Here is a 25,501-nt window from a genome sequence, read left to right as displayed (position 1 = left end):
GATCATGTAAAAAGCACTGAAAACAGCTGGCAAGGGAAGTGTGTGACACGGGTAGTAACTACAGATCTCTCCGAACTCGAGATGCCCAAATTAAACTTCCATCAGAAACATTCACAGCTTCTAAATTATTACTAGCCCAACTTCAAAAGGTTCCAATTCTCCAACAGTTCCCATTCTATAGGAACTGTTATATTCTATTTTGAAGCATGACACCATTCCTATGGGCTGACTGAATTCTTGTTGGCATGGAATGATATACTTTGAATCATGACAAATAAAACCATGGATGTGAAAAAATGAACAACCCTGTAAATAGATCCCTGACTGACTTCTTTCACATTTCCTAAGTCCATGATGTGGAAGGCAAATGCCACAGAATTTGCTCTCAAAATCCTGTTACATCAAGAATCATTACAGTAACACATTACTCTGTCTGTTACAGAAATCTTTAACAGGTTTCAATTCCTCTTAGAGAAGCACTTGTCACTTCCAAATAGGGCTCCAAGGACATTTCTCACCCTTTTTTTTCCTTTTTTAACTAAATTTTCTCAACAGGTGGCACTGGAAGATTAAAATACCTAAACATCATGGTTAGTACTCATGTACTATCTGGCTTCAACTGGAGACAGAAGTTACAACCTGGGATCCTAGGGCTGCCACTGACAGTTGTCTGAAAGCACCACCTTGATGTGCAGTGGCAGCTGTGAGTGATGACACAATGCTGGACACCATCAGAAAACAGGGCTGGGAACAACTATCTGGTATTATTTTGCCAGTGTGAATCCTTTGCTAATTCTGTAATACTGGGTGCAGTTCTGGTCTCCCTGTCTAAAAAAAGTCATGGAGAAAAAACAAGAGAAGTGACAGAAGGGGCAACTAAAATCACCAAGGAGTGCTGAACTTATGCGAAGAAATGGAGAAGACTGTGCTTTTCCAATTAGGAGAGAAGAAATTAAGATGTCAATGGCTAAGTGAATGCAGAACTGTTGCTCACTAAATACTGCAAAACTGGACTAGGAATCACTCACAGAAATTGTTACATCATTCAAAACAAATCCAGCAAACATTTACTACACAGGGAACAGGACCTCTTAAACTTTCTGCCGCAGGTTACTGAAGAAAAGAACATTTGCACATTCTGAGGTTATCAAACCAATGAACACATTTACAAAATGTCACTAAAAGACAAGAATGCAGCCTTTAACAACACTTGGTACAAGTGCTGGCAGAGTACAATCACACTGGACTGTGAAACACAACCAGATCCACCTGCTTCCTGCAAGCACCAACCCCTGCTGCTGCTGCCAGACTGGGCACAGACAGGGATGTGCTCTGATCCAGTAAGGCACCATTCATATCCCCTCTCCATGCCCCAGAGCACATGCATGTCTTGAAAGAGAGATCTGGCTGGTGCTTCAGCACCTGAATTTCAAGTTTCATACTCACCTGCAGACTTTTTACAGCCTCTTTGCTTTAAGCTTCCATGGTCTCTCTATAGGGCTATTTCCATTTACCCAAAAGAGACTTGTCATCCATAAGTTTCAGGATTTTGGGGGATTGCTGTTATTGTTGTTTTGGTTATTTTGGGGGTTCTTTTGTTTTTGTTTTTCTTAGTTTTTTTTTTTCAAAGAATGATCACAGTTTGTCTAGATTCCTACTACAAGAACAGTATACACATGCTGTTTCCCTGGTCTTTGTCTTCTGATCCAAAATAAAAAACCCAGATAAAACAGGATTTCTCTCCTGGCATTGGAAGAAAGAGTTTATCTTTCACTGTGATTCACCTACCAAAGCATGGTAGCAGTCTGACATGCAAGTAACCAAACTTTATACAAGTATAAGCAGCAGGTTCCTACTCCACTAGGAGAATTCAGGACAGGGAGTGTCCTTTTATCTAACTCCTACCCATGCAGAAAGTTCAGAGCTCTTATCAGACTGGGCTCCACGAGTGCTGCTGAAATTGAAGAGTGGTAGGACATCCTGACAGTCCCACAGGCAATTCCAGGATGCTGAACTAAGGCAGCTGTCAGAGAAGCAGGAGCTGTTTCTTCATTCAGCACTTCCCATACAGTACTCTAAGAATGATTAAATAGCAGGCTGATCCTGAGTTATTGTAGTTCACATTTCACAGCTTTCTCTTCTTAATGACAGTCCATCTCCTTTACAAGAATATATATTGACAGATACATATTTCTGCTGTGTGCTGTGGGTAGAAACAATAGATCTAGTCCCTTCTGAACCACAGGTCATGAATGTTTACTGAAATAGGAACAAAGCTTCTCATATTCTCTTTCCATTGTGCCAATTCAGGACAGAATTGAAATTACTGTTTACCAAGCCTTCCTGTCTCTTCCCTTAAATTAAGGGACATTCTCAATGTTAGCTTCTAATTTCCTACCTCTATTTTTCCTACCCAAAAAGGTACAGCTGTTCTAAAGAAGTCCTGAATCTCTGCCACGCATGGCCATCTTCCTGGAGCACAGCATTATCCCTCAACACACTTTGTTATTTGAGCTGACCCCAAAATATTTAAAGAAAATTGCAATACTTAGCTAGTCCTGAACTCAGCCAAAGTCTTCAGAGTCACAGAATATTCTGAGTAAGAAGTGACCCACAAGGGTCATAAATCCAACTCAAGTAAAGACTAAGCATGTTCAGGGACTGAACCCACCACCTTATTGTTTTCAGCACCATGCTCTGACCAGCTGAGCCAATCTCAGGGTCCTTGGTCTAGTAGGAATTGCCATGTGAAAGTGCTACAAGCATACTAACCTACAAGAGACTAAAACTCTAAGCTTTTCTCCACCTGCTGGAGAAAAAAATATTTCAGAGATAGTTCTATTCTTTACAGACAAATCAAATTTCTGTGGCTTTTCAAGTTACTGTGGGCAACTGCCACAGCTGTCCATGTTTACTCTCTTAGCCAAGAGCAACACACGGCAGCTCTGCTGAGTTCATCATGAAACAAGACTATTATCAACTAGTATCATTTCCTATTTGCTGTAACCTAGAAAGGGACACACAAATAAGTGGTGCAGCTCCACTGGCACATGTAAGCCACAGTATCATGACCGCATGCACAAGTTTCTACTGTGTTTCCTATTTCTCCACTGGAGAAACCAGAATTCTTTTTCCACACAGACATGGAAGAAGATTATGAGGAAAGAAAAACAGATTTGGAAAAGCACAGATAACAATTTGTTGCTTTCCATCCTCCCTTTTCAAAACAAAATATTAGCCTTGCATTCAAAACCTACTGCAAAAATGGCGTTCATACATATTTTGGGGATACTTGAGAAAACTTTGCAACTACACATATCTATTGAAATAGTTTTGAACAACTTACTTGAAATTGGATTATTCTCTCCTGGGAAAGGCACAAATACATTCTCTCAGTGTCTTTAAGGTAAAATGCACATTTATGGAGCTGTGATACTGGATCATCTGCATCCAATAATGCCGTTTGTTTATCTACTTTTCGAATTATCTGTGAATGAAAATTGTACATATATACTTAGAACAATTTCTACACTTTATTACATGTATACAGTCAGTAAAGGAAGTGAAAAGTAATTTTTATAAGATTCCCATGCCTCTCATTTTGGTATCAACACTAGATTCACAATTCTTAATGCTTTTGAAACAAGAACACAACATGGAAGTGATACTCAGTACTACTTCAATGTGCTGCAGGCATATATATTTTATCTATTTTTGCTGAAGGAGTGGGGAAAAAATTGAAGCTTCAGCAAAATCTACTTCTGTTTCATTTGCTGGTGTAAAAAAGCAATTTTTAATTATATTGTCATCTTCATTTATTATTAATTACTATTTTTAGTAATTAATATGTTTCTACAGGATCTTTCACCATTGATAGGATTGACAACACTCTGTGGCAAACTGGTTGCTGAAGGAGAAGAATTAAAACAAGAATTTACTAAAGGTGTTGAGATGTCCTTAAATACAGTTTTGGAAACAACAAACATAACATATCTTAGCAGTAGTTGGTCATTAAATATTACTTAAAGACAACTGCAAAGAACAACTGTTCCTTACATTTGGCAGTGCAGTGAAAAAATATCTGCTGACTCAATTCAGATCTCTTTTGCCAATTAATTTCTAAAATCAAGATCTATTCCCTTAGTGAAAATCTGTAGCTCATAATTTTAACTCTACTCCTAGAAAGAAGTTTAATGCTTTATGCAACACTCCCAGATGCAACAGCCAAAGTGCTTGAATATTTCTAAGCTGACAATCAGAAACCCAATTGTCCTCTGCAATATCTAATTATAACAGAGAGTATTATTAGCAAAATAAATTTAAAGGTAATTTTTTTCTTCTAAATTCTTTGCATTTGCTTATAAAATACCTGCAAGTTACCTTTTAATTGCATCACCTTCCATCAGTCCTGGAAGCAGTATGACAAATGTTCCCCATGGCAAACAAAACAGGAACTTTTAGCCTAATTTGTTTTAATCTGTTTCTACTTACAAATAAGGTTTCTGGAATAATAAAGGATGGCATCTCATTTCATCCATAAAAAAGTATTAACATGAAGCCCACAAAAAGGTGACATCCTCTTACTGAATTTCCTGTGCTTAAATCATATCTGTAGTGTAACCAGTGTAACTGCTTTTATTGTCAAACAAAATTTTCATTTTGTACCATTTACAGTGAGCAGGCTATTATCTTTTTTGTTTAGCTAAGTTTGGTATTGGGAGAGAAATTCACATTACATTCCCAACAAAATTACTCTGGAAAGGGGAACAACAGCCTGACAGCAGGAAGTCTGTTTTTACATTGGTGCTTTCTAAAGATTACTTCTACCTAAATTGGATTTGGCAGAGCTTAGTACAAAACTCGCAATGAGCTCACAAACCACAATTTCACAGAAGATCCCATATGAAGCACTATTGATTATTAATAGCATAAAATTCCACTTAGGCTGGCATTAAGTGCATAAAACAGGGAAAAAAACCTATAATTCTACTTAACTTTGTTTACAAAACCCAGTATTGTGTATCCAGAAGTAATATTTTATTTTGTTCACAAACCTTAACTGGTTATTCCAAAGGCCATTCCCATGTTTCAGATTTAAAACAGACAGTATTAATAAATATGAAAAAATGGTTTCTGCAAGCTGTTACTGGTATAATATATCCTCAGGAGTACACAGAAGTGCTTTTATATTCAAATCAGTCAAGCATTTTTAAAGCTATGCTGGAACTCAACACATGGAAGAGTCCTACTGGTTGAAAATATTTTATTCATCTATTCAAGATCAATATTTGAAGCATTTTGGAACAGAGAAATCTACAATACTGTTTTTAAAACAGACAGATTAACCTGTTTTGGCAGGCTTAAATTCTGAAAAAATCCCTATCTTATTTTACAAGTTGTTCTTTGTTTAGAGAAATAATCTGCAGACACAAAAATATGCTTTAATTAAAATAAATGTCATTTGCCATAAAAAACATGTATTACCCAAAGGCAACACACAAGACAAAAACCTGTGAACACTGCAAACCCAACTATGGAATTGCACTAAATTGCCATCTATAAATGAATTACAGCATTGGAGAAATGAAACTGTACCAGTCTCGGGAGTGCCATGCCAGTAACTGAGCATACAAGTTTGACAGTCTGCCCATAATGAATGTAGCCATCTCTCACTGTGAATTCTTCTCCTTCTGATTCATCATCATCCACTGCATGAAACAGGAATTTTCAGAATTACTTGTTTTAATCACCGTTTTTCTTGATATGAGAAACATTTAACATCACACTGTTACATCAAAGATACACTCAGTAACAAAACAAGTGTACACATGGGCAATTAATATGGAGGAAAAAATGCAGGATGCTTTTTTGTGAGGATGAAGGAAAGAAAGTGAAGAAAAATATACAGATTTGCTTTTACTTACACAGGTGAATGTAAAATGCTCCCCACTGTTGTGAACTGGCATGGAAATTACCACCTTCTACGTGCAAATATCTGGTGCTAACTGTTTGGGATCGAAGTCTATTAAATAGTGCCACTTTTGTCCCTGATGCAATACATACTGCAAGGAACACATACAGACTTGAGATTATAAAATTACTTCATTATTAAAAAGAAAAGTATCAAAAAGTCACAAATAACATAAAATAAACTGAAGAATACTTGAAGTCACAACATAATTATAAAATATTGGCGAATTTAGAAAATATTTATATTTGTGACAGACCAAAGATAGACATAAAATTATGAGTGCAATAACATATATAGTGGCTGTTCTCCAAAGGCATGCTAGCTCACAGAATTCTGCCACTTAGCCAAATGGGCTAGAGCTGGCCAGCTGAACACTCCTTCTGTTCACAGTTCTCCAGCAGCTGATTTAAGCAGAAGCTTTAGCTTGCCCTTGTGAAGTACTTAAGACAACTTTCAGCAATCATTTGAAGAATATTTGAAATATAAAGACACAGTATTCTTACAAATCACAAGCAATTGAAAGGAAGACAGATGTAACTATGTCAAATTATAACCATGCAACTTGTAAGGTTCTCAGATTTGAACTTATTTATCATTCAAAAGACAGAAATGTAAAGTTTGCTCCCCTAAAAAAAAAAAAAACAGCAACTAAAATTTTGCCATCAGAACGGGCATGTTGCTCCACTTGGTTATATTTACTATTGAAGAATGCTTGGTTCATATTCACTGTCCATCAAAACTATCTGTCTGAACACAAATTCAACAGTGCATACTCTGAGCCCACGGGCGTGAACTGCACAGCAACAGATTGCCTTTAGTCATGTGCCAAGCTAGCGGCCCCGAGATCCACATTCCATAGGTGAATGGGTTCCAGCCCAACACAGATGGAAGAGCCTTTTAAAGCACTAGTGAAGAGAGAGAGAAAAACAAACAAAAAAAAGGGTATCTCTTGAGGTGCTCCAGTGGTACGCAGGCAAAAAAAGGTGGAGGAAAAGCAAAAACGTTCCCAATTCTACATTAGCACCAGAGATACCGTTAGTTGAAAAACATGGTAAGCAAATAAATCTGGGTGAAATATCACCATACAGATTTCTTAAATGACTACTTAAAAGGAACCATGCAAAACAAAAATAAGAACAACATGAAAATGGTATGAGACAGCAAGAAGGTGGCTGTGATGTGACAAAGTGCAGTCTGGATAACATGCTGCTACTCATTTATCACAATCTGAAAGCAATCCCTTTGATACTGATCAAAACATTCTAAGCACCAGATCATGGCAATTAAAGAGATCCAAAACTTAGAAAGTTGAGGTAGAACATCCTTTATACACTTGTCTACATGAATTCATTCCTTTGAACACATGGGGGTTTGGGTGGGCCTATTATATTTACTAATTAATTAACCATGACTGCATAGAACTAAACAGGGTAACCTATCTATATTGGAATATTTTAAGATACACTGAAGTGTACAGTTCTAAAATACAGCAAAAAAACTGGAGTTGAAAACTTCAATGTATTTCTCTTGTAGTCAGACCTTAAAAAACATAACAAAAAAGTAGTATGAAACAAAATTAATTGCTAAGTAAAGAAAAAACAGAGAAATACTTACAGTCTGCATTTTTCAGTGACTGTTTCTTTTTAGAGGGTTTGGAGATGACTTTGATCCGTTTACTGAGGAACACACCGATGTCATCACTATTGCCATAGAACATTTTTACTGATAACATGAAGTGCTTTCTCTTGTCTGAGTCTGATATGTATAATGTTTTGGCAGTGCAATAATTCTGTAGATGAAAATATACTGTGGTTTATTCTTTGAAGCCAACCCAGTTCAAGAAACTAGGCATATTTAACTATGAATAAAATAGGAAAATTGATGCAATAGTTTCTAAAACAGATGAGGACCTGTTTTTTCCACTTCTTCCCTATGCATTTCTTTTATGACTGTTTAGCTTTGTGAAGTTCTGCACCCAACCTCATTATTCTATCATCATTCCAAAGACCCTTACCAGGACTAGAAGAGACGACTGGAGACCATAACTGTGTCAAAGCTACCTGTGAAGGGTCAAGAGCACTAATAAAAATTACATTTGATTAGGGCTGTGCAGACCCTGCACTGGGCATCCACAAGGGCCCACCTGTGCAGAAGATGTGTTGAGCTGAACTTTTCTTGAAAGAATGGGAAATGATTGGGTTTTGAAACAAAAGGAAGTTATCTTTGGCTAAGTGTTTATGCTAGTTAAAAAATCTCATCAAGAACTTCAATTATTCTTTATTCTTTTCCTATTTTGAATATATGAAGCATTTCTGGTAGACTGCGCTGGAAATACCAGGTAGCTATAAAATACTGCTTAATAAAACAACCAGGTAAAATGAACACTTTTGCTGCTACCTCTATTCCAACTGCTTAAGTCATCACAAACACCTTAAAAAATACTTGTAAGCAATTAATACCCCTGTAAAAATAACCTACTAGATTTTTAAGATGCTACTTCAATTGCATTTTTAGGCAAAGGGACTTGAAGACTACTTCTAGTAGCAGATGTTTAGATATTTCCTTGATAAGATTATCCATCCACTCATGCAAGCCAAGGAGCAGGACAAAGAATTTGGGCCACAAACCATATTTTAGTTAGCCATTGATGCCTACCAAATAACCTAACAGTTTACTGAGTCTGCATCAACAACCTACAAATTAAATGTTAGTACCTTGCTATGACCCTAGGAGCCAAAACCAACTATTAAATTGTCCTAAATATTTTGAGGGATTTTTTTTCAAACCACTATGCAATACCTAGAAAGAAAATGATCCAAAAATAAGAAAGGGCATTCTTTGACATATACATCGTGCAGCTATAATATCCTTTGTAGTCAGTTATCTTAGTGGTTTATTACAGTTTTTCTACCTTTCCTTCCAAGTTCAGCTGCTGCATTTCTTGGTCACTGTTTCCTATCCCAATAAAGGCGCAAGGTTGTGACTCCTGCTCAGTGCAACCATCCCGCTCCATTTGCTCTTTTTTTTTCTTCCATCCACTGCCCATGAGATACACACATGGAGGAGGACAAAAGAACCTGAAAACAAAGAACATTATGGAATCACACACAGTTTTCCAGATAAACAAACTGATGTGTACCCAATGCTTCCACATTCACACTTTGCACTTGAGTTTATACAGGCACACCCTTCATTTGTCTTGAAGGTTTTCTAAAAGGCAAATTAGAAAAAAAAAAAGCAAGGAAAATCAGCAGTAGATGTACTGTCACTGAGAATCTTTCCAGTTCAATATATTCCAGGTAAAAGTCTGCATCTCTATAAAATACCTTACAAAGAAATTCTGAAAGAAAGGAAAAAAGGCCTCAATAGTCTTTTGCAGGTGCTTAACATGATGGAGCAATTAATACACACAGAACAGTTTCACAAACTAATTTAATGGACAACTGCTGACTACAATTCCTAAATGTTGAGAGTTTTGTCATAAGCAAGAAGGGAGTTTATTCTGTCCACACATAAATCCCATAAATCTCTCCCCAGTTTTTAAATGGAATTGATAATTTTATATCTTCATCAGTATGTGTAAAAAATAAGGCCTAGTTTTCAGCAGCACTGTCTCTTATCAGTCTAGATGCTATTTATAGCAATATGTTCAAAATTAAATTCAGCATTATAATACAATGCATTGGTCTTGAAGTTTCTGCAAATTGTTAAAGCCCAAATCATGAAAAGGTTTGGTTGTAGTTAGCAAACAAGCTTTGTGTTTTTACCATCATTACACTATGGTCAAAGATAAAGTGGAATGAATATAACCAGTTGTGAGGTAGCAAAGGAGGCATGTAAGGGAGGGGAACATGAAAAAGTTTCTCATTATTTTATTTACTTCAGTATGGAGAGTAGTGTTAAAACTCTGCACTTCTGCAACTTCTGCAACCCAACCATGACTCCTACCTTACAGGTGAGGGTTTTCTGGCCTTTTCTTTCTTTTTTTTTTTTCTTCTTCTGTTTTTTTAAATTGGGCTTGGGACATCTGAATTCCAGGCAGGGGGAGCAGGCTCCACGCTGGGGCAGCAGCCAGTTGTGCTGGTGGGCAGATGTCAGGGCAGGGGAGTAAACTGAACTGTGGGCTCCAAGTCATGGAAAATGACCAGAGGACACAATTATTCAGTTTCTGAAGTGTCTGTGGGAGTCCTGGGCAAGAGAGGTCAGTGCCAGGTAACTGGTTGGACTTGATAATCTGAAAGGTCTTTTTCATCCTAAATGATTCTTATTTCTATTAAACACCATTTAATGCTAGTTTTAGTATGAAAATCTAGTGTAAAACTCCTATTTATCTCAGCTATTCAGCATTATTTTTTCCAGCATGATCACATGTATTTAACAGATATAAATTGGTTTTTTAAGTTACAGAATTCTTAATAGATTAACCAAAGTGCTATTAACAGTACCATAAAATTAAATACACATATTAAGAATACATATAAATAAATCCAAGTATTTGTAGTATTTTTGGTTAATGGACACAAATAATGTGTATTTTCTGTCAGAGAAGCAAATCACCAAATTTTAAGTCTTACTGCTGTTTAAAAAGCCTTAGTGGTTATGAAAATGAATAAAAATTTACCTGTCTGCAGGCAAAAAACTCCTCAAACTTTCTTTCTTGACTATAAATCTGTAGTCAAAATTTTTCCCTTGCATTTGTTCTATTTACAACACAGCAAAGCAGGTGTTATACTAATAGGTATACAGCTGAAAGATCTATGAACTTCTTTCAAAAGTATTGTGGTCATCATCTGTAAGCTATTCTTGATGAAGAAGTTATGCATGGATTAAAAATTAGTGTCAACCTTTATTAACAGAGCAATGCTCTGGTAAAATAAAACCAAAACAAAAATCCAACAAATCCCTTCTATTCCAAATATTACACCATAAAGAACAAGACATATTTACCCTTTTTTTTTTTAATGTACTGTTTTGTATTTATCTTACTGGTTAGAACACAAGAAAAGGAAATCTCTACTTTTTTTCATACCCATTCTCATTTCAGCTTTATTCTAAACCAAGTCCTTTGAATAACTACAGCCACTAGATGGCAATAAAGACCTGTAAGAAACAAGGTGTAACCCACTGATGAAAACAAACCACAACAAAAAGCACTCTTAAAATTAGAACGCAGAGAAACATCTTTGAAAACTTACTGAACTAAGAAACTTTTAAAGCTGATAAAATTTTAAGTTTGGTTAAAACTACAAACATGTAGAAAGAGTCTGGACACTCACAATTTGAGCGGGTTTTCCTTCTTATATATCTACCTCTTTCTCAGCTTTCAGGCAGAGACAGCTACAGTCTTGGGTCTTTTTAACTTCGTATTTACCATTCCACGAACTCACATACAGAAGAAATTAGCTATGAATATTCTGTCCAATACAGAAATGTGAACCAGGTTTGAACTTTGAAAACACTGTATTACATCAGGTAAACATCAAAGGAGAGAACAGTATTCCTTCAGTCAATTCAAGCCAATCAATACAGAGAAAATGTGGTACTTCAAGCAGAGCAGCTACTCCAACTGACCTTGCTAGGAAGCAAGGGCTTAAAGGGAAATAAGAGCCGCTCGTGTAATTTCCACCTAATTCTGATGGACTCAATGCTCTCCTGAAACCACAGGCTTCTGTCACAAAGGTTTGCTGTTTCAAATCATCCAAATCATCTCTGTGTTCATCTTATAGAAGTCTGTGTCTTCAGGAGAATTCAGATGCTTCTACTAGCTAGTTATTTTATACCAAGAGTGACTTTGGAAGGGAAGTTTCTCCTTTGTATCTGTTGGTGAATTCTAAGTGTTTGTCAATTACCCACATTGTTCTGAGTATGAAACTGCTCAGCAATCTTTCTTCATAGGAGGTTAAAGAACTAACAACATCCTCTAAAGAACTCAACGTGACAACAAACAAATGAAAAATCCTTAGGTACTACAGTGCTAAGGACAAAGCAGTGGAGCCATGGGGTAAGCCCTGCAAAAAGCTATGCTCTCAATAACAAAATTTTACCAGAGGACAGGCACACTCAGTTCAGAGAAAGGAAGTACTTGATTAGAAATTACAGGAGCTCCTTCACTAACAGCTGTAAAACAAGATGCAGCTACAGCATTCTCATGCTAATCAGCAATGATCATGTTTAACTGCAAACAGCACAATCAAAATCCCTATCTGGCTCGAAGTCTTTAGATAAACTATGCCTTGGAATCCAAAACACTTCAGTCCTTTAAACTGCTGAATGTTCACACTGCTCAGACTTTGAAGAGACAACACTCAGTCAATGGTAAATATGGAAAACACTACAAGAAGTGCAAACCAAATACCCACAACTCATCAAGACTAAACAGCACCTGAATCTCTATCAGCTGAATGACTCTGAAAGGTGACAATCATGCAACAGCAAATATCAGGCACAAAGTCTTAAATTCAACTAAAGCCCAACCTGAGCTTCTTACCTCCTGGCTTCTTTGCTAAGCTAAAAACCATTGACTTTGTGAAGTGCAAGGCTCATAGGAAGGGTCGACTCAAAAAAGTCAACTCCCTTCATTCCTGTTCCTTAAAAGTACCAAAACCTCTCAAATGAACCTAGGAAGTCTGCATCCATGCACCTGGAATAGTGTTATTGTGATGCATATTTAAAACAGGCCAAGCTACATGATATCTGCACCATCTACAGTAAGCACTTAACAGAGTATTTCACCACCTAGTAACCCTCATCAAAACACTGAAAAGTAGTTGTTGTGCTAACCTTTTAATTATGATGTCCTAAGTTTGCTAATGGCAAGCATTTTCCATGACTTCGCAACAAGTAAGACTTAAATAAAGACAGGAACAAGAGGTGGAAATTTGTCCAGGTTTAAGTTCTATATTTACTTGAAAGAGATAGCAAATTAAAGAAATAATTCCTTTTGTAACTTGAATTCCTCATTACAAAAGTAATGCAAAGTAAGTTATTCTTTAAGGTCCAAAAATTAACCAGATGATATCAATGCCACAATGAAATCCCATGGAAAACAGGAAATTTGTCTACAAAAATGGGTATAAAATAAGTTTCTTTCTAAGATGTATGCAAACCAACTCACTTCAGAAATGGTGAATGTAAAAATGATAAAAACTTGGCTGTTGAGTTGCATAAAGCAGCTTTAAAACTTTACTAATTTTGCTTACTCCAGAAACATGAAGAAACAAAGGCCACAGTTTGCAATAAATAAAGCAGAAACAATTCAAAAACTCAAGAGAAAAACAAAAGAAGAAACAGGAATATAATACTTCATCATTCAGTTTTACTATGTACCTTAGGGCACACATGGATCCAAGGATTTAATAACTGGCAGTTTCCTTTATGCTGATAACAAGAGGACATCATTACTGATGCTGACAGTCTGGGAACTCACAGAACAGTATTAGAGACAGTCTACATGGCATGTTACAGCTTAAGAACAACTAAAATATTTAAACTGAAAAAATGAAACCTTAGTATGTATAGGACAAGAGGGAACAGGCAGAAACTGAAGCACTGAAGTTCCACTTGAACACAAGGATGAACTTTTTTACTGTGCAGGTGACTGCACATGAACAGGTTGCTCAGAGAGGTTCTGGAGTCTCCCTCACTGGACGCATTCAAGAACCATCTGGATACAATCCTGTGCCACGTGCTCTAGGTTGGAGCAGATGTCCCCACATGGTCCCTTTCAACCTGATTGATTTGGTGACTGATTCCACACCTTCATTTCATACCCATAGCAGAAGAGCAATCAACAAATTTCAGTACCATATTATATGATAACCATCAACCAACTATTTTCATTCCTGATGTCTTTTTATAAAGCTCTCAAGTTTTCTACACTCATTTGACATGCTTCCATTCTTAAACAGATGAATCAGAGATAACCTGCATGAATAAATGCAACTGTTAGGTCAATAAACCCACATATAAAGGAGCATCCTATTTGCTTCTACTAGTCATGCAAGAAAATCATCACACAGTGAAGACAGCAAGAGAAGACTGCAGGAAAAGCACCTTTGCCTAAAAGGCATTCATTCTCACGTATTCCTGCAGATTCTGTCCCTTAGAAAAGTACCTATAATTGTAACATGTACTGTATTGATTTTTGCAAGGAAATGTTGATCATAAATACAGTCATGATTGGCCTATCATTCTTGTTAAACTTAGTGCAGATGTGATTCAGAAACTTATCCTACTAAGACTACCAATTTCCATTTCATATTAATGTGAAATTATTCAGAAAAAAACTCCTCTACAAGTATTCACTGCTGATCACCTCATTTACTCCAACATTACAATGGAAGGTTTAAAATGAGAACAATTTTAAGTAATGGAAGAAAAGTTTAGCCCATAGATAGGGAACCTCTTGGTAGAAACTGGCATCACTCCATTGAATGCTATAGGTTTGCAGTACCTGTTACACAATTAAATGACTTAGGAGGAAGCATTTTATGTTTCTGCAGACTACAGTGCAAACTGAGCAATTCTGCAAAGCACTGTGCACCCAAATACTCAGTGTAGTTTCCCTGGCTGCCAGCTGCAGACAGACTCAGCACAGCATAAAAAGTTACCTTTTTTCATTTCCATATGATTTCTGCGCAACTTTCGCATGGAGTATTAGCACTGTTTGGTCACCTCGCTCCTTCAGGTAATTTCGCATTGCTTCCCTAAAAATCAAAACACAATATAAGCTTTCAAAGTTCTTTTGGTTTTGTTTACAACAAAATGAAGACAACTTTGGGGAAAAAACTTCAGGACCTGCAATTCCAAAAAGGCCATCGTTACCAGGGTCAAGATGTGTTTGCTCACTGTTTAAGACAATTACACAGGAAAAAGAAGTGACTATCCCAGACAATATGGGGTCTGTGATCATTTACAATTACTGTATTTCCAGGAAAAAAATTCTTCTGATGTAAAATCATACCAATGCCAGTAATTACACCATGTTTAAAGTCCTATTTCATTAAGCAACATGCCAGAAATTAGAACACATTTTATTAGTTAAATATTTTCTTCATGACCTATTTAGTATCTCATGATAAGGACAAATTGTCTAAGCTTTTAACCAACTCAGTGCAATATTTCTATACAAGTTTTCTTTTGGTTTTGAAGATACTAAGAAAAACTCAAATTCTTCAGCATATTGTTTCACCTAGTTTTCTAGAGAAAAGATCTACTTTCTGCATACAATCAGGTAAAAAAAAATTAAAAATGCTTTATTGTTCATCATCACTGTAATTACAGATGTTACATAAATGCTGTAATTACCTCAAACACACCAACAACAATTCCTTGAGAGAAGCAAGAGAACAATAACAGCCAGTCACTCTTCTGTATAATAATCTAACTGTTCATTAAGCAGCATGCCAAATTCAACGCCCTAGGGATCAGCTGTGCCGGAGTGCTGGCAGGAACACCAGTTCCTGAAGGAGCTTTTGTGGGTTGAATGCCCACCAATGCACTCATCTTCAAAGTCATCTACCAGAGAAATAAATTATGGATTTATCAGGAATTTATATGAAAAGACAAAACCCTACACAAGGTTTTTTCGTTTGGTTGTTTGGATTTTTGTCTTTTTATTTGTGAACTGCGCCAACTACTGAATTCCCTTAGGACAGATCTGGAAACCCAAACATTTCTAGTGAAAAAATCATGGAAGATAGAAAGCAGTATTTTATTGACCAGACCTTTTCCAAAAGAAATCCCCAGAAAGGCAAGTAGATTGAGCCAGGGCTGGGTTGGACAATGACAACTCAGCTTTGCTAATGATGTTTTGCAAATTCTTGTGTTTGTCACGCCTGCATAGGACATGATTAATGTCTAGTGATCAGTGAGCCGATTTTCTGTGTAAATACCAGGATATAAGAACAGAGAATAGACTTGAACTGCTGTTTTAAATTTGGACTAACTTCATCTATTTACATTTGACATTGGTAAAACTGATGTTTATCCATGAAATACAGCTGGATGAACTGTTTCAAAGCTCACAGACTTACTAATTTACAGACATTTTTAAAGAGTATATTTTAAACTCCAAAACATAATTCACTGTGAAATTATTATTATACACTTCATTATGATATATATTAGCTGCATTTAAGTTGTTTAAAAACTTTTAATCTAACAATTTGAAATATTCTGTTAAGAGTACTATCATACTAAATTAAGAACATCTGTTGTATTAAAAACTTTGACATGACTATTATTACACTTGACTATCAAACCCAGCAACTCATACAGAAAACTGCTCAATGCTATCTAATCTTTATTTAGCATTGTATGAGGAAGAAAATTTGTGTTTTCTATTGGTCTGTTCATACAGTGGATTTGTACAATCCAAGCTCCTGTGAGAATAAGTGATGTTCCCCCTCTGATCTCTCCCACTGTTATCTTATGTGACATTTTTCATTATTCAATGCTAAAACTCTTCATGAAGGTAGTATTAGTACAGTTTACATCTAAAACTAACTGGCATTGTATGAACAGAGTAGTGTTGTTCTGCTGGAGATTATTAGTCAAACCAGACAACCTTTAAACAAAAAACCCACAGCAATTTTCCAATAATTGAACTAAAGGCTTTTAAGGGTTTACAGACACATTTTCAGCACTGCATAAACAAGTCAATCTTAAAAATATGGGTGACAGTTGTTCTGTTTCAGCAGTTTACTCTTCAGAGGAAAGTTAGGTTGTTTGTTTCCAACCTCTATCATCACAGGAAAGGTTTTCAAACTGCAGTTTTGAAGGATGGCTGGCACTTCTCAAACACTCACCCTGTATTCAGCAAAAAGCAATGAGCATACCTAGTAGCTAAAATCCTGCACATGAAATTCAGAGTGACTACAGTAAATAGAAAACTTATTTAAAAGCTCTCATTGCATAGTAATTTCTTTTTTTGTTGCTCTTTTTGAAACATAGAAGATACATTCTGTTTTTGTTCATATTTTAATGAAGGAAGATAAATTCTATTAATAACTTCAGGGTTATAGTATGGATGTTACTACCCAAGATGGAAAGCAGCTCATTATTAAAACATAGTATCTTCAAATATCCCTGAAGAGTCCCAGGCCAACAAGAAACTGCCACGTTTGTTCAAATGCTTGTAAGTCAGTATGGGTCAATTTTGCACTGAAATGAAGTTTAATGATGACAAGCTAATCTAAAATGTATCCAGAAATGCAGTGAGACAGATATTCACAACACAAAAAGTAAATATTCCCCCCCATCATGTGCTAACATAAGGTATCATTTCATTCAAAACACAGGCTGTCAGGGTGACAAGAGGCTTCCTCTATCACCACACAAAACTATAACAACAAATGGCACATCCTTTTTTGCTTTCAAGCAAATAGTGGATTTCATAAGCCAGAAGTTAATTATAATTGGCCCAGTTGGTGGCACAGAATAATAAATATTTGCATAGACTCTGTTAAAGCAGTTCAAAAAAAGAAGGTGACTTCTTAACAGTTTGTGGTGTAAATACATCCCAGGCAGGCCAGGAGCAAATCAAGCACTGTACTCCAGTCACCCTAAACACCTTCCAGAATGGATTGACTTGATAGTTCTGTTTGATACTCTCTGATTACTCAGGGTTCATCAAAAATTGGTTCAGATCACTCATTGACAACACCGTGTTCAATTCTGGCAGCAAAAAGTGTTGCATGATCTCACTTTGACTCAAGAAACAAATCAGCTCATTCCTGAGGATTTAAAAACAAGCAGATCCATATCCTACAATATAACCTACAATAACTGATACATGAAGTCAACACCATTTCTCAAAATGCCTTTTGAGTTTCACATTAAAAATAAGCCAGTGTGTTAAGAATTGTACTTCTGGCTGCTGACTGCATATACAACTGAAAAGCTTTGATATTTAAAATTCTAGTGTCAGCAACCCACACATTTTTAACCTAATTTTTCTGAGAATGCAAGGGGTAACTTCAGAAAATTTTTAAATACTGAGTTTCTTGAATGCTTACCTTGTGAGCCGTTTCGGTTGAGGTCGCTCTCCAAATTTCCTGAAAAAAAGAAGTAGTTGCTAATTTAAAACAAAACGGTTTAGACATAATCTTACAGTAAGATACTATCCCAATTTCAGAATTCTTGAAATTGTATTAGAATTTTATGTCTTTTCTTTGTAATTTCCTAGATAAGATCACTATTAAAGTATTAACCACCTCCTTGCAGCAGCTTTTCCCACAACAGCAGAGGCTTTTTTAAATTTGAACACTGAGTAACTTTCTTTGTTGAGGTCACATTTGCTCTCAGAATCACTTCTGGAAAGTTCAGACATCACAAGAATGTAAAGAAGCAGATGATCTTTGCCATAGAATTGACCAGCAGTGCCATCAACAAGCAGTTACTGTAAACATACAGAAATTAACACACATATCTGTGTTGACAAATAAGTGAATGCTTTCCACCAGGACAATTTCTCAAAAATCTGTTTTTCCTTCTTGACTTCTTACAAAAAGGATGACAACATTTTCATACATGCCAGTACAGAATTACAGGAAAAATCTCTCCTATGGAATGCAGCCAAGCTTGATCCATAAATAGCCTGCAATACACTCAAGGTTTTTTCACCATAAAGTGTTTTGAGACAGCTGTACTTCTTTCAGTGCTTCAACACCATCCTTGAGAGGAAGAACACTCTTTACACTAGGCTAAAACTTTCCACGAAAGTCTTTATTTACATAAGACACCAAATTAACACATGGCACATACATTTTCATTACCAAAACCACCCTCAGATTAGAACTAAATGGTCAGGTAAAAGATCTGAAAAAAGGAAGGCTGCACCCAGCAATGTACATCTGCTAATCCTGGTGAGGAAGCGCAACCACAAGCTAAAATGATAACAAAGATGGGGGGAAAAAACCCCCAAGAAACCCACAATGCAAAACCAAACCAGCAAAAAGACAGGCTTAGTTTAACACCTTTTTGCCTAAAAATAAACAAAGACATAAAAGACTTTTGTCTCTGCTTTTACTGCCAGTGTTCATAAATATCTCTATGGCATGCCAAGTTCATTCTATAGGTGGGCATAGCTTTCCCCTTTATGTTTCCTGGATAGGGAAAAGAACCCTTTCCTACTATTGTCCTACAAGAGTGTTGGAGGCTCCCTAGGACAAGAATTTGATTATTAAGTGATGTGACAAGAAATTCCCCTGTTCGTGCAATGGATCTGTCCTGGACTCTACAGCTACTGATGGTGGAATGATTTCATACATTCCAATTTAATTTCTGTAATCCCGAAATGTACAAATATGTAACTATTATCATTGATATAGCTGAGCTAAATAGCACTCTCCTGATAGGGCAGTGACAACATTCAGCCAATTTAAAAGTTATTTTTCAAGACTTGAGAAATATGTCTTCTAAAATACTGGCAGTCTACACAGAGGAACTGAATAAATGACATGAAGCCAGATTTTCTTTCCAGCTTAAACAATGAAATAAAAATTTATTTTTCCAACCAAACATAAATTCCCTTCATGTTTTACTTTGTTGTTGTTAGTATACAGTTCACTTCTCTGGCTTGCTTTTAATTTTAAATGAAACAATGAAACCAGAATTCTTGCTGTGAGATTTGTTTTTATTCATTTTAAATTTTGAGGTCTACTGGACACAAACTTAATTTATATTTTTCTCTGTGGTATGCATCATTGCATAGACATATCTGTAATGCAGAAAAGGTAACTAGAAAACCCAAACAGCTTTGCAGTTTGGCAGAGGGAAAGTTTCATCCAAAGCCTTTCTGCTTCTAACACCTATGTTTTCAGGATCTGCCTAGCTACCTCCTGAGCACCCCCTGTGCCTCTGATTTTCCCTGGATAACAGTGGGAGCAGGTGTATATCCCAGCTCCCCTGTGTCTGTGTAGCTGCTCTTCTCCCCTGAAGACTCGGGATCATCCCATTTGGCAGAGGGTCTGTGACTCTCTGAGCAGAGAACAGATTGCCTTAAAGCAATATTCTACAAACAACATCCCTATAGATTAGCTCCCTGCTTTTGAGCAGAACTACTGTCTTTGTTTCAATCCCTCTGCACATTTCAATTCACCACAAAAAAATGAAGAGGTGCTTATCTTGGAGCAAAGAAGGCATTATGCACACCACACTTACCACTTGTCCTGTGGCCAATAGATCCAAAACAAGATGAGGACCTTATACACCAGAAACTGCATTAACACAAAAACCCCTTACAGACAAAACCTCACACTGCCCTAAGGCATCACACACCCTTGCAGATCTGGAGTGCAGCACATACACTTCATTACTAAAAAGAGTCTTATTAACAAGAGAGCTACACAACACAGTTGCAATTACTGAAAGAAATAAATTCCATCTTTTCCCTTAGTCAAATCCTGAACATACAACACAGGAGAAAAGTACCAAAATCCCCACTCTTCAAAAACAGAATCAGTCACTCTGGAGATACACAGGGCAAACTGATCTGATGCTCAGTGCAGCACCTCCCTAACGCATACACCAGCTTTCCCCAGCCTCCTCCACACAAAATGAAGTTATTTATGTCACTGTAACACTTGTGAGCCCATATAAGTGCTACCCTTAGCAATATGAGCCTTTCAAAGAGATGATGTAAACTGGGTAAACCTTTTATTATTCTTTCAATATACACTATAGAGAGGTAGAATTGGAGGAAATTGCACCTTGATATTTACTTTAAGTCTCATGTTAACTCTTTCTAAATTAAATTCAGTGACTTTTCCTCAATAATGTCGTCTTGACAGATGACTGATGGCTATGTACCATAGCCACAGTGTCAAAGAACAGCCTTTTCCTGCATCAGTACAAAATCATTTCAAATATCCCATAAATATTCACCTCCCTAGCTCAACAGCAACAGTTTAAGAAGTTAGAATTCATAAATGATTAAGAATGAAATAGGAAACGGAAACATCATCATGCCATGGCATTATTCTGCCACACCCTCACAACTCTGAAAACTTGCAGCAGTGGAAAAAAGTTATCTCAGAGTAATAAAAGTTAGCATGAAAGTCAGTATGAATAATCAATAGTTTTTGTATCCAACTGGCTAAAACTCCAGCCTTCAGTGACAGTATGAGAGAAAAGTGACAAACAGATGCAAAGATCTGATAAAAGGTCTAGGAGACTGATAAAAGATATGCAAAATGTGGAAAGGATATACTTATTCTCTGCTGTCTCACAAATACAGGAATTGGGAAATATATCCAACATCAAAAATTTAATTAAAATCTTTTTTTTCCTTGCTCCACAAACAAAAAACTAAGCTGTAAAACATAGTGCTAGAGAATATTGTGGAGGCTGAAAGCAGAAGCTCAAAAGACTAAACAGAAGCCTGATACAGAATTCAATTAAATTCTATTCAGTATAATGACCTGTTTTTTACAACCTTGTCCTCAGGAAAAGCTTAAGTATGTTCTACCAGCAGCAAAGAAAATAGTGTAAGTTTAAAAAAACCCAAACCAGTCTACATTTACCCTGTCTTTTACATGCTCTCCTTACTCATCCATTACTGATGACTAGCAGGCATGGATCAGTATATGTACTCCTATGAACAGATAATTCCAAAGCAGCAAATGCATTCAGGATGTCACATTTGCAGTCACACTACAAAACTCAAATATACAAACAATACACAATTGTTTTTTTTTAAAGTATCACAAGTATTTTGTTTAATGTTTCATCTGGTTTACTTTTTCCATATGTTTGCAAACTGAAGTAGAGATGTGTAGTGACAATACAACCTGAAGGACAGAAACCATCAGCAACTTCTACACAGAAGACAAAGAATCTTTTCAAGTTTTCTGATGTTAAGACAGATGAAAATGAAACAGATTCTATCTATGGTTTTATACTAAATGACATCCACTGCACAAGCTATGATTGTTGATGTTTCAAACTTTCATATTTGACTGGCATGCCAAAAAATGAGCCAGTTCAATCATTCCAAGGTTACCTGTCAGACATGACAGAGACTGCAACACTTTTCTTGTGTACATTTTCACTGGATTTCACTGTTCTGGAATTTCTTTATCTATTCAGTATTCCTATTTCTCTTTTTTTCATCTTGAAAATATGCAGATTGATGAATAACAAAAAGGTACAGGAGAGGAAACTAAAAATGTATCATAATTATATTCTTGCAGAGGTTATTAGACAAGAAAAATATATGTAATTTGAAGTCCTAATTACAGGCTATGTATCATTATATTTGAATGCTCACCAAGTTCCTTTAATTTGCTGGGTTTTTAAATTTTACTATCAAGGCTAAGTGCTCTTTCAGGTGTTCTGTATTGGATTCTAGACATACAGACATACAGTCAAGTTGCTGTTTCATTCACATCAGGTCAAGCTGTATTTATTAGTATAGCCCAACACACTGTACTGGAAACATGAGTGAGAGCATTAGTCACACCATAACCACTTGCTACTGGAGCAAGTTATACTTGCCCTAATAATTATTTTCCCAGTCCTGTTTTTTTTCCAACCACCCGTTAGCATTCTACTATTTCCTGTATTTTGTTTTCTGAGGCTTTGCATAAATTTTATCACTTCCATACTTTGCACTGTAGGCATAACTCTTCAATATCATGTCCCAAATAATTCTTTTCATTAAGAAAGTCCCAGTTTGCCATTTAAAATGCTTTTCCCCATTCAGAGAAATGTAAGGAAACATAGTCTTTCTCCTTTTATATTTTACTGCCCTTCAACTAAGTATGCAAGTTAAGAAGTAAAGTAACACTAATCTTGTCAGTACAGTGGATAGCTTTATTCAAACTTTTGAAATTCTCAGGTTAGGTAAACACATGGCACAATATACAGGATAAGTTTCAAATGTCTTCAGGCAATACAGAATGTGAAATTCTATTTGGAATTCCTAGCTCAGATACAATATGCACTGCAATTTTCTACAGCTGCAGGAATATGAATTTTCACCATCTATCAGTAGTTGTATGCCTTTACTAAACTTGCCAAAATTCTTTTGTTATAAAGTCTTATTTTCTGGACATAAATGATCTGGCTCTTTTTTTTTTAAACTCAATGGTGCTATGTGTCAAGTGAACTTTGGAGGGAAAAATAAATGAAAATTACCAAAACAGTTCTGCCATTCGCAAGAAAAAGAATTATGAAAAAAATCTCTACAAAAATCACATGCTATCCTATCTTCAACTCTGACTGAAGATCTATGGTCACTGAACAGCTCTAGCATCCTCCTGCCTGGAATATGAACTGCAAATTTTTCCAGCACTGGTCTTCAGCCAAGAACATCATTTTAACAGTCCCTGAGAAAGACCATTCACCTTCATGTGCTGAGCACAGAAGCCTTAAAAAAATATTTCCACAACATACAAATACAGACAAGCTTCAGCAATTAGGTATTGTATCTTCACTTGGCCTATGGATTGACACAATTTTTGGCATCTAGTCAGAATAGCATGGATCTTTCTGAAAATGGTCTCCAGAGAAGCAAAATGCAAAAGGGAGTTGTCAAATTCAACTACAGCAGAAACAACAGCTGAGCAGAAAGCAAGTGTGTTGGAGAGGCCAACATGGGGGAGCAGCAGAAACAGTGTGGACTAGGAATGGGAAGACAAGAGCTGTGAACTAACACTTGCTAAATGAAAAAGATGGACCTGAGACCACTATGGGAAATGGGGCACCAGAAAAATCTGTGGCAAGGCAAAACATTTGAATTTAACAGAGTATACAAAGTGTAGTAAAAAACACTACAGTTACTGTTTTCTGTGTCAATTTTTTTTTGTGACAGAAGTTTCCCTGGTGTCTTAAAAATTTCAACACTGAAAATAAAAGTAAATACTTTCCTTACCCTGAAGAATCCAAAAGCATTGTATCCAAAACCAGAAAGCTGCCCAGAAAGCTGCCAGATGCCCCATCCTTGGAAACATTCACTGGACAGGGTTTCTGAGCAACCTGATCTGACTGAAGACATCCCTGCTTGTTGCAGGGTATTTGGACTCCATGACCTTTAGAGGTTCCTTTCAAAACAAATATCCATGTGTTGAGATCTCTATCTCCTTTCTGCCTTACGCAAGTATAAAGAGATCATGAGGTGCTTTGTTGCTCACAGGTCACTAAACGATCCAGGTGTGTATTTCCCCCTCACCATCAGATGGGTGAAGAGAAAAACATGAATAAAGAGCAAGAAAACTTAGGTATCGACATCATATAATTGTTTAACATAGAAAGCAGAAGTGGAAGTAGAGAAAAACAAAGTGAAACAGGCCACTCACCACCACCCATGATCGATACCAAGTCACTTCCTAAGCCAAAGCTGGGTAACCTCTCTAAATCCCACAGCCCTCCAATTTATTGCTGGGCATGACATTATATATATATATATATATATTATGGCACGGAATATCTCTTCAGCTTCTCTGGGACACCTGCCTGGCTGTATGCCTCCCCGTACCTTGTACCCCCCTCAGGCACTGTGGGGGATCACACAGCAGGCAGAGGGAAAAAGAGAGAAGGCCTTGATGCTGTGCCAACACTGTTCAGAAAGAGCTGAAATATCAGGGTGTTATCAACACTGTTCTGGTCACCAAGAACATGGCACCGTAACAGCTGCGAGGAAGAAAATTAACTCTGTCCCAGCCAGACCAAGTACACTGAGAAAATAAAATTCCACATTTTCTGCATGGGAAACAAATGCCAGATTTTAAAAAGGCACAGAGTGCTTGTTCATTGGAAAAGTTTCACCCCCAAATACCTGACTGCAAGATCATTTCCAGCTGGACCTACTCACTTGCTGGTGCTGTTGACTGATGTAGCAAAGGCCTAACATCATTCCTGAACACTAAACTCAATTTTTTCTTTCTTAGTCCTATTATATCACAGTACATGACACAGTATTTGGTGTAGAACAAGTTAGAAGAACTCTTTAATAGGCTGCAAGAGATGACTATAATACCTCAGTATGGACTTTGGAAAAAATCCCCAGACAAATGTCACAAAGAAACTGGTGTGGATGGAACTTACCTCACACTTTTCAGTTCAGTGGTTTCAGTTCCATCTCCCAGAGCACAAATGTCTCAACATTGTGATAAGTAAGATATGGCAATCACTAATTTAGGACAGTAAAAGACCCAGAGTATTAAACATAGAAATTAAATACAGAATAGAGTGATCAAGGAAAGGTTTTACTTCCTTAGAGGAGATCCAAGGGAAACAATGCTTGAAACAGGAGGAGTCTAATAAAAGAACTCCAGATTTTTATATAGTCTTTGGCAATGTCTCAGACTACACTATGAATTCAAAAATAAAGAAAGTAAGAAAATCCACCCTCTGCTCTCCAATGATATGAAGTGACAAAGAAGTCTGGTGAGAGGCTCAAGTTAAGTCCCAACACTTCTAATACCTATCAAACAGCTGGTATCCCACAAACCATTGTGTGTGAGAGGATTGGGGAAGAAAAAAATGCTGCCATTTCAACTACTCTCAAGTGCATTTCAGCCAGGAGTG

At 36.6% G+C, this 25,501-nt stretch overlaps 1 protein-coding gene across 1 annotated transcript in view; it reads right to left on the bottom strand.

Annotated features, from left to right (window-relative positions):
• The window catches only part of RBPJ (recombination signal binding protein for immunoglobulin kappa J region), a 58,759-nt gene that overhangs the window by 7,391 nt on the left and 25,867 nt on the right, over positions 1-25,501 (bottom strand). Inside the window, exons 2-8 of the mRNA XM_058024984.1 lie at positions 17,989-18,027; positions 14,581-14,676; positions 8,883-9,048; positions 7,586-7,760; positions 5,925-6,062; positions 5,596-5,708; positions 3,347-3,487 (exon numbers count right to left, since the gene is read on the bottom strand). Of these exons, the coding sequence (XP_057880967.1) occupies positions 3,347-3,487; positions 5,596-5,708; positions 5,925-6,062; positions 7,586-7,760; positions 8,883-9,048; positions 14,581-14,669 (822 nt within the window). The 5' untranslated portion in view covers positions 14,670-14,676; positions 17,989-18,027. The remainder of the gene's footprint in view (positions 1-3,346; positions 3,488-5,595; positions 5,709-5,924; positions 6,063-7,585; positions 7,761-8,882; positions 9,049-14,580; positions 14,677-17,988; positions 18,028-25,501) is intronic.

Source organism: Melospiza georgiana, chromosome 5, assembly GCF_028018845.1.
Source record: "Melospiza georgiana isolate bMelGeo1 chromosome 5, bMelGeo1.pri, whole genome shotgun sequence".
Lineage (NCBI taxonomy): Eukaryota > Metazoa > Chordata > Aves > Passeriformes > Passerellidae > Melospiza > Melospiza georgiana.
The sequence above is the reverse complement of the archived record's forward strand: the minus strand, read 5'-3'. Positions and strand labels throughout refer to the sequence as shown.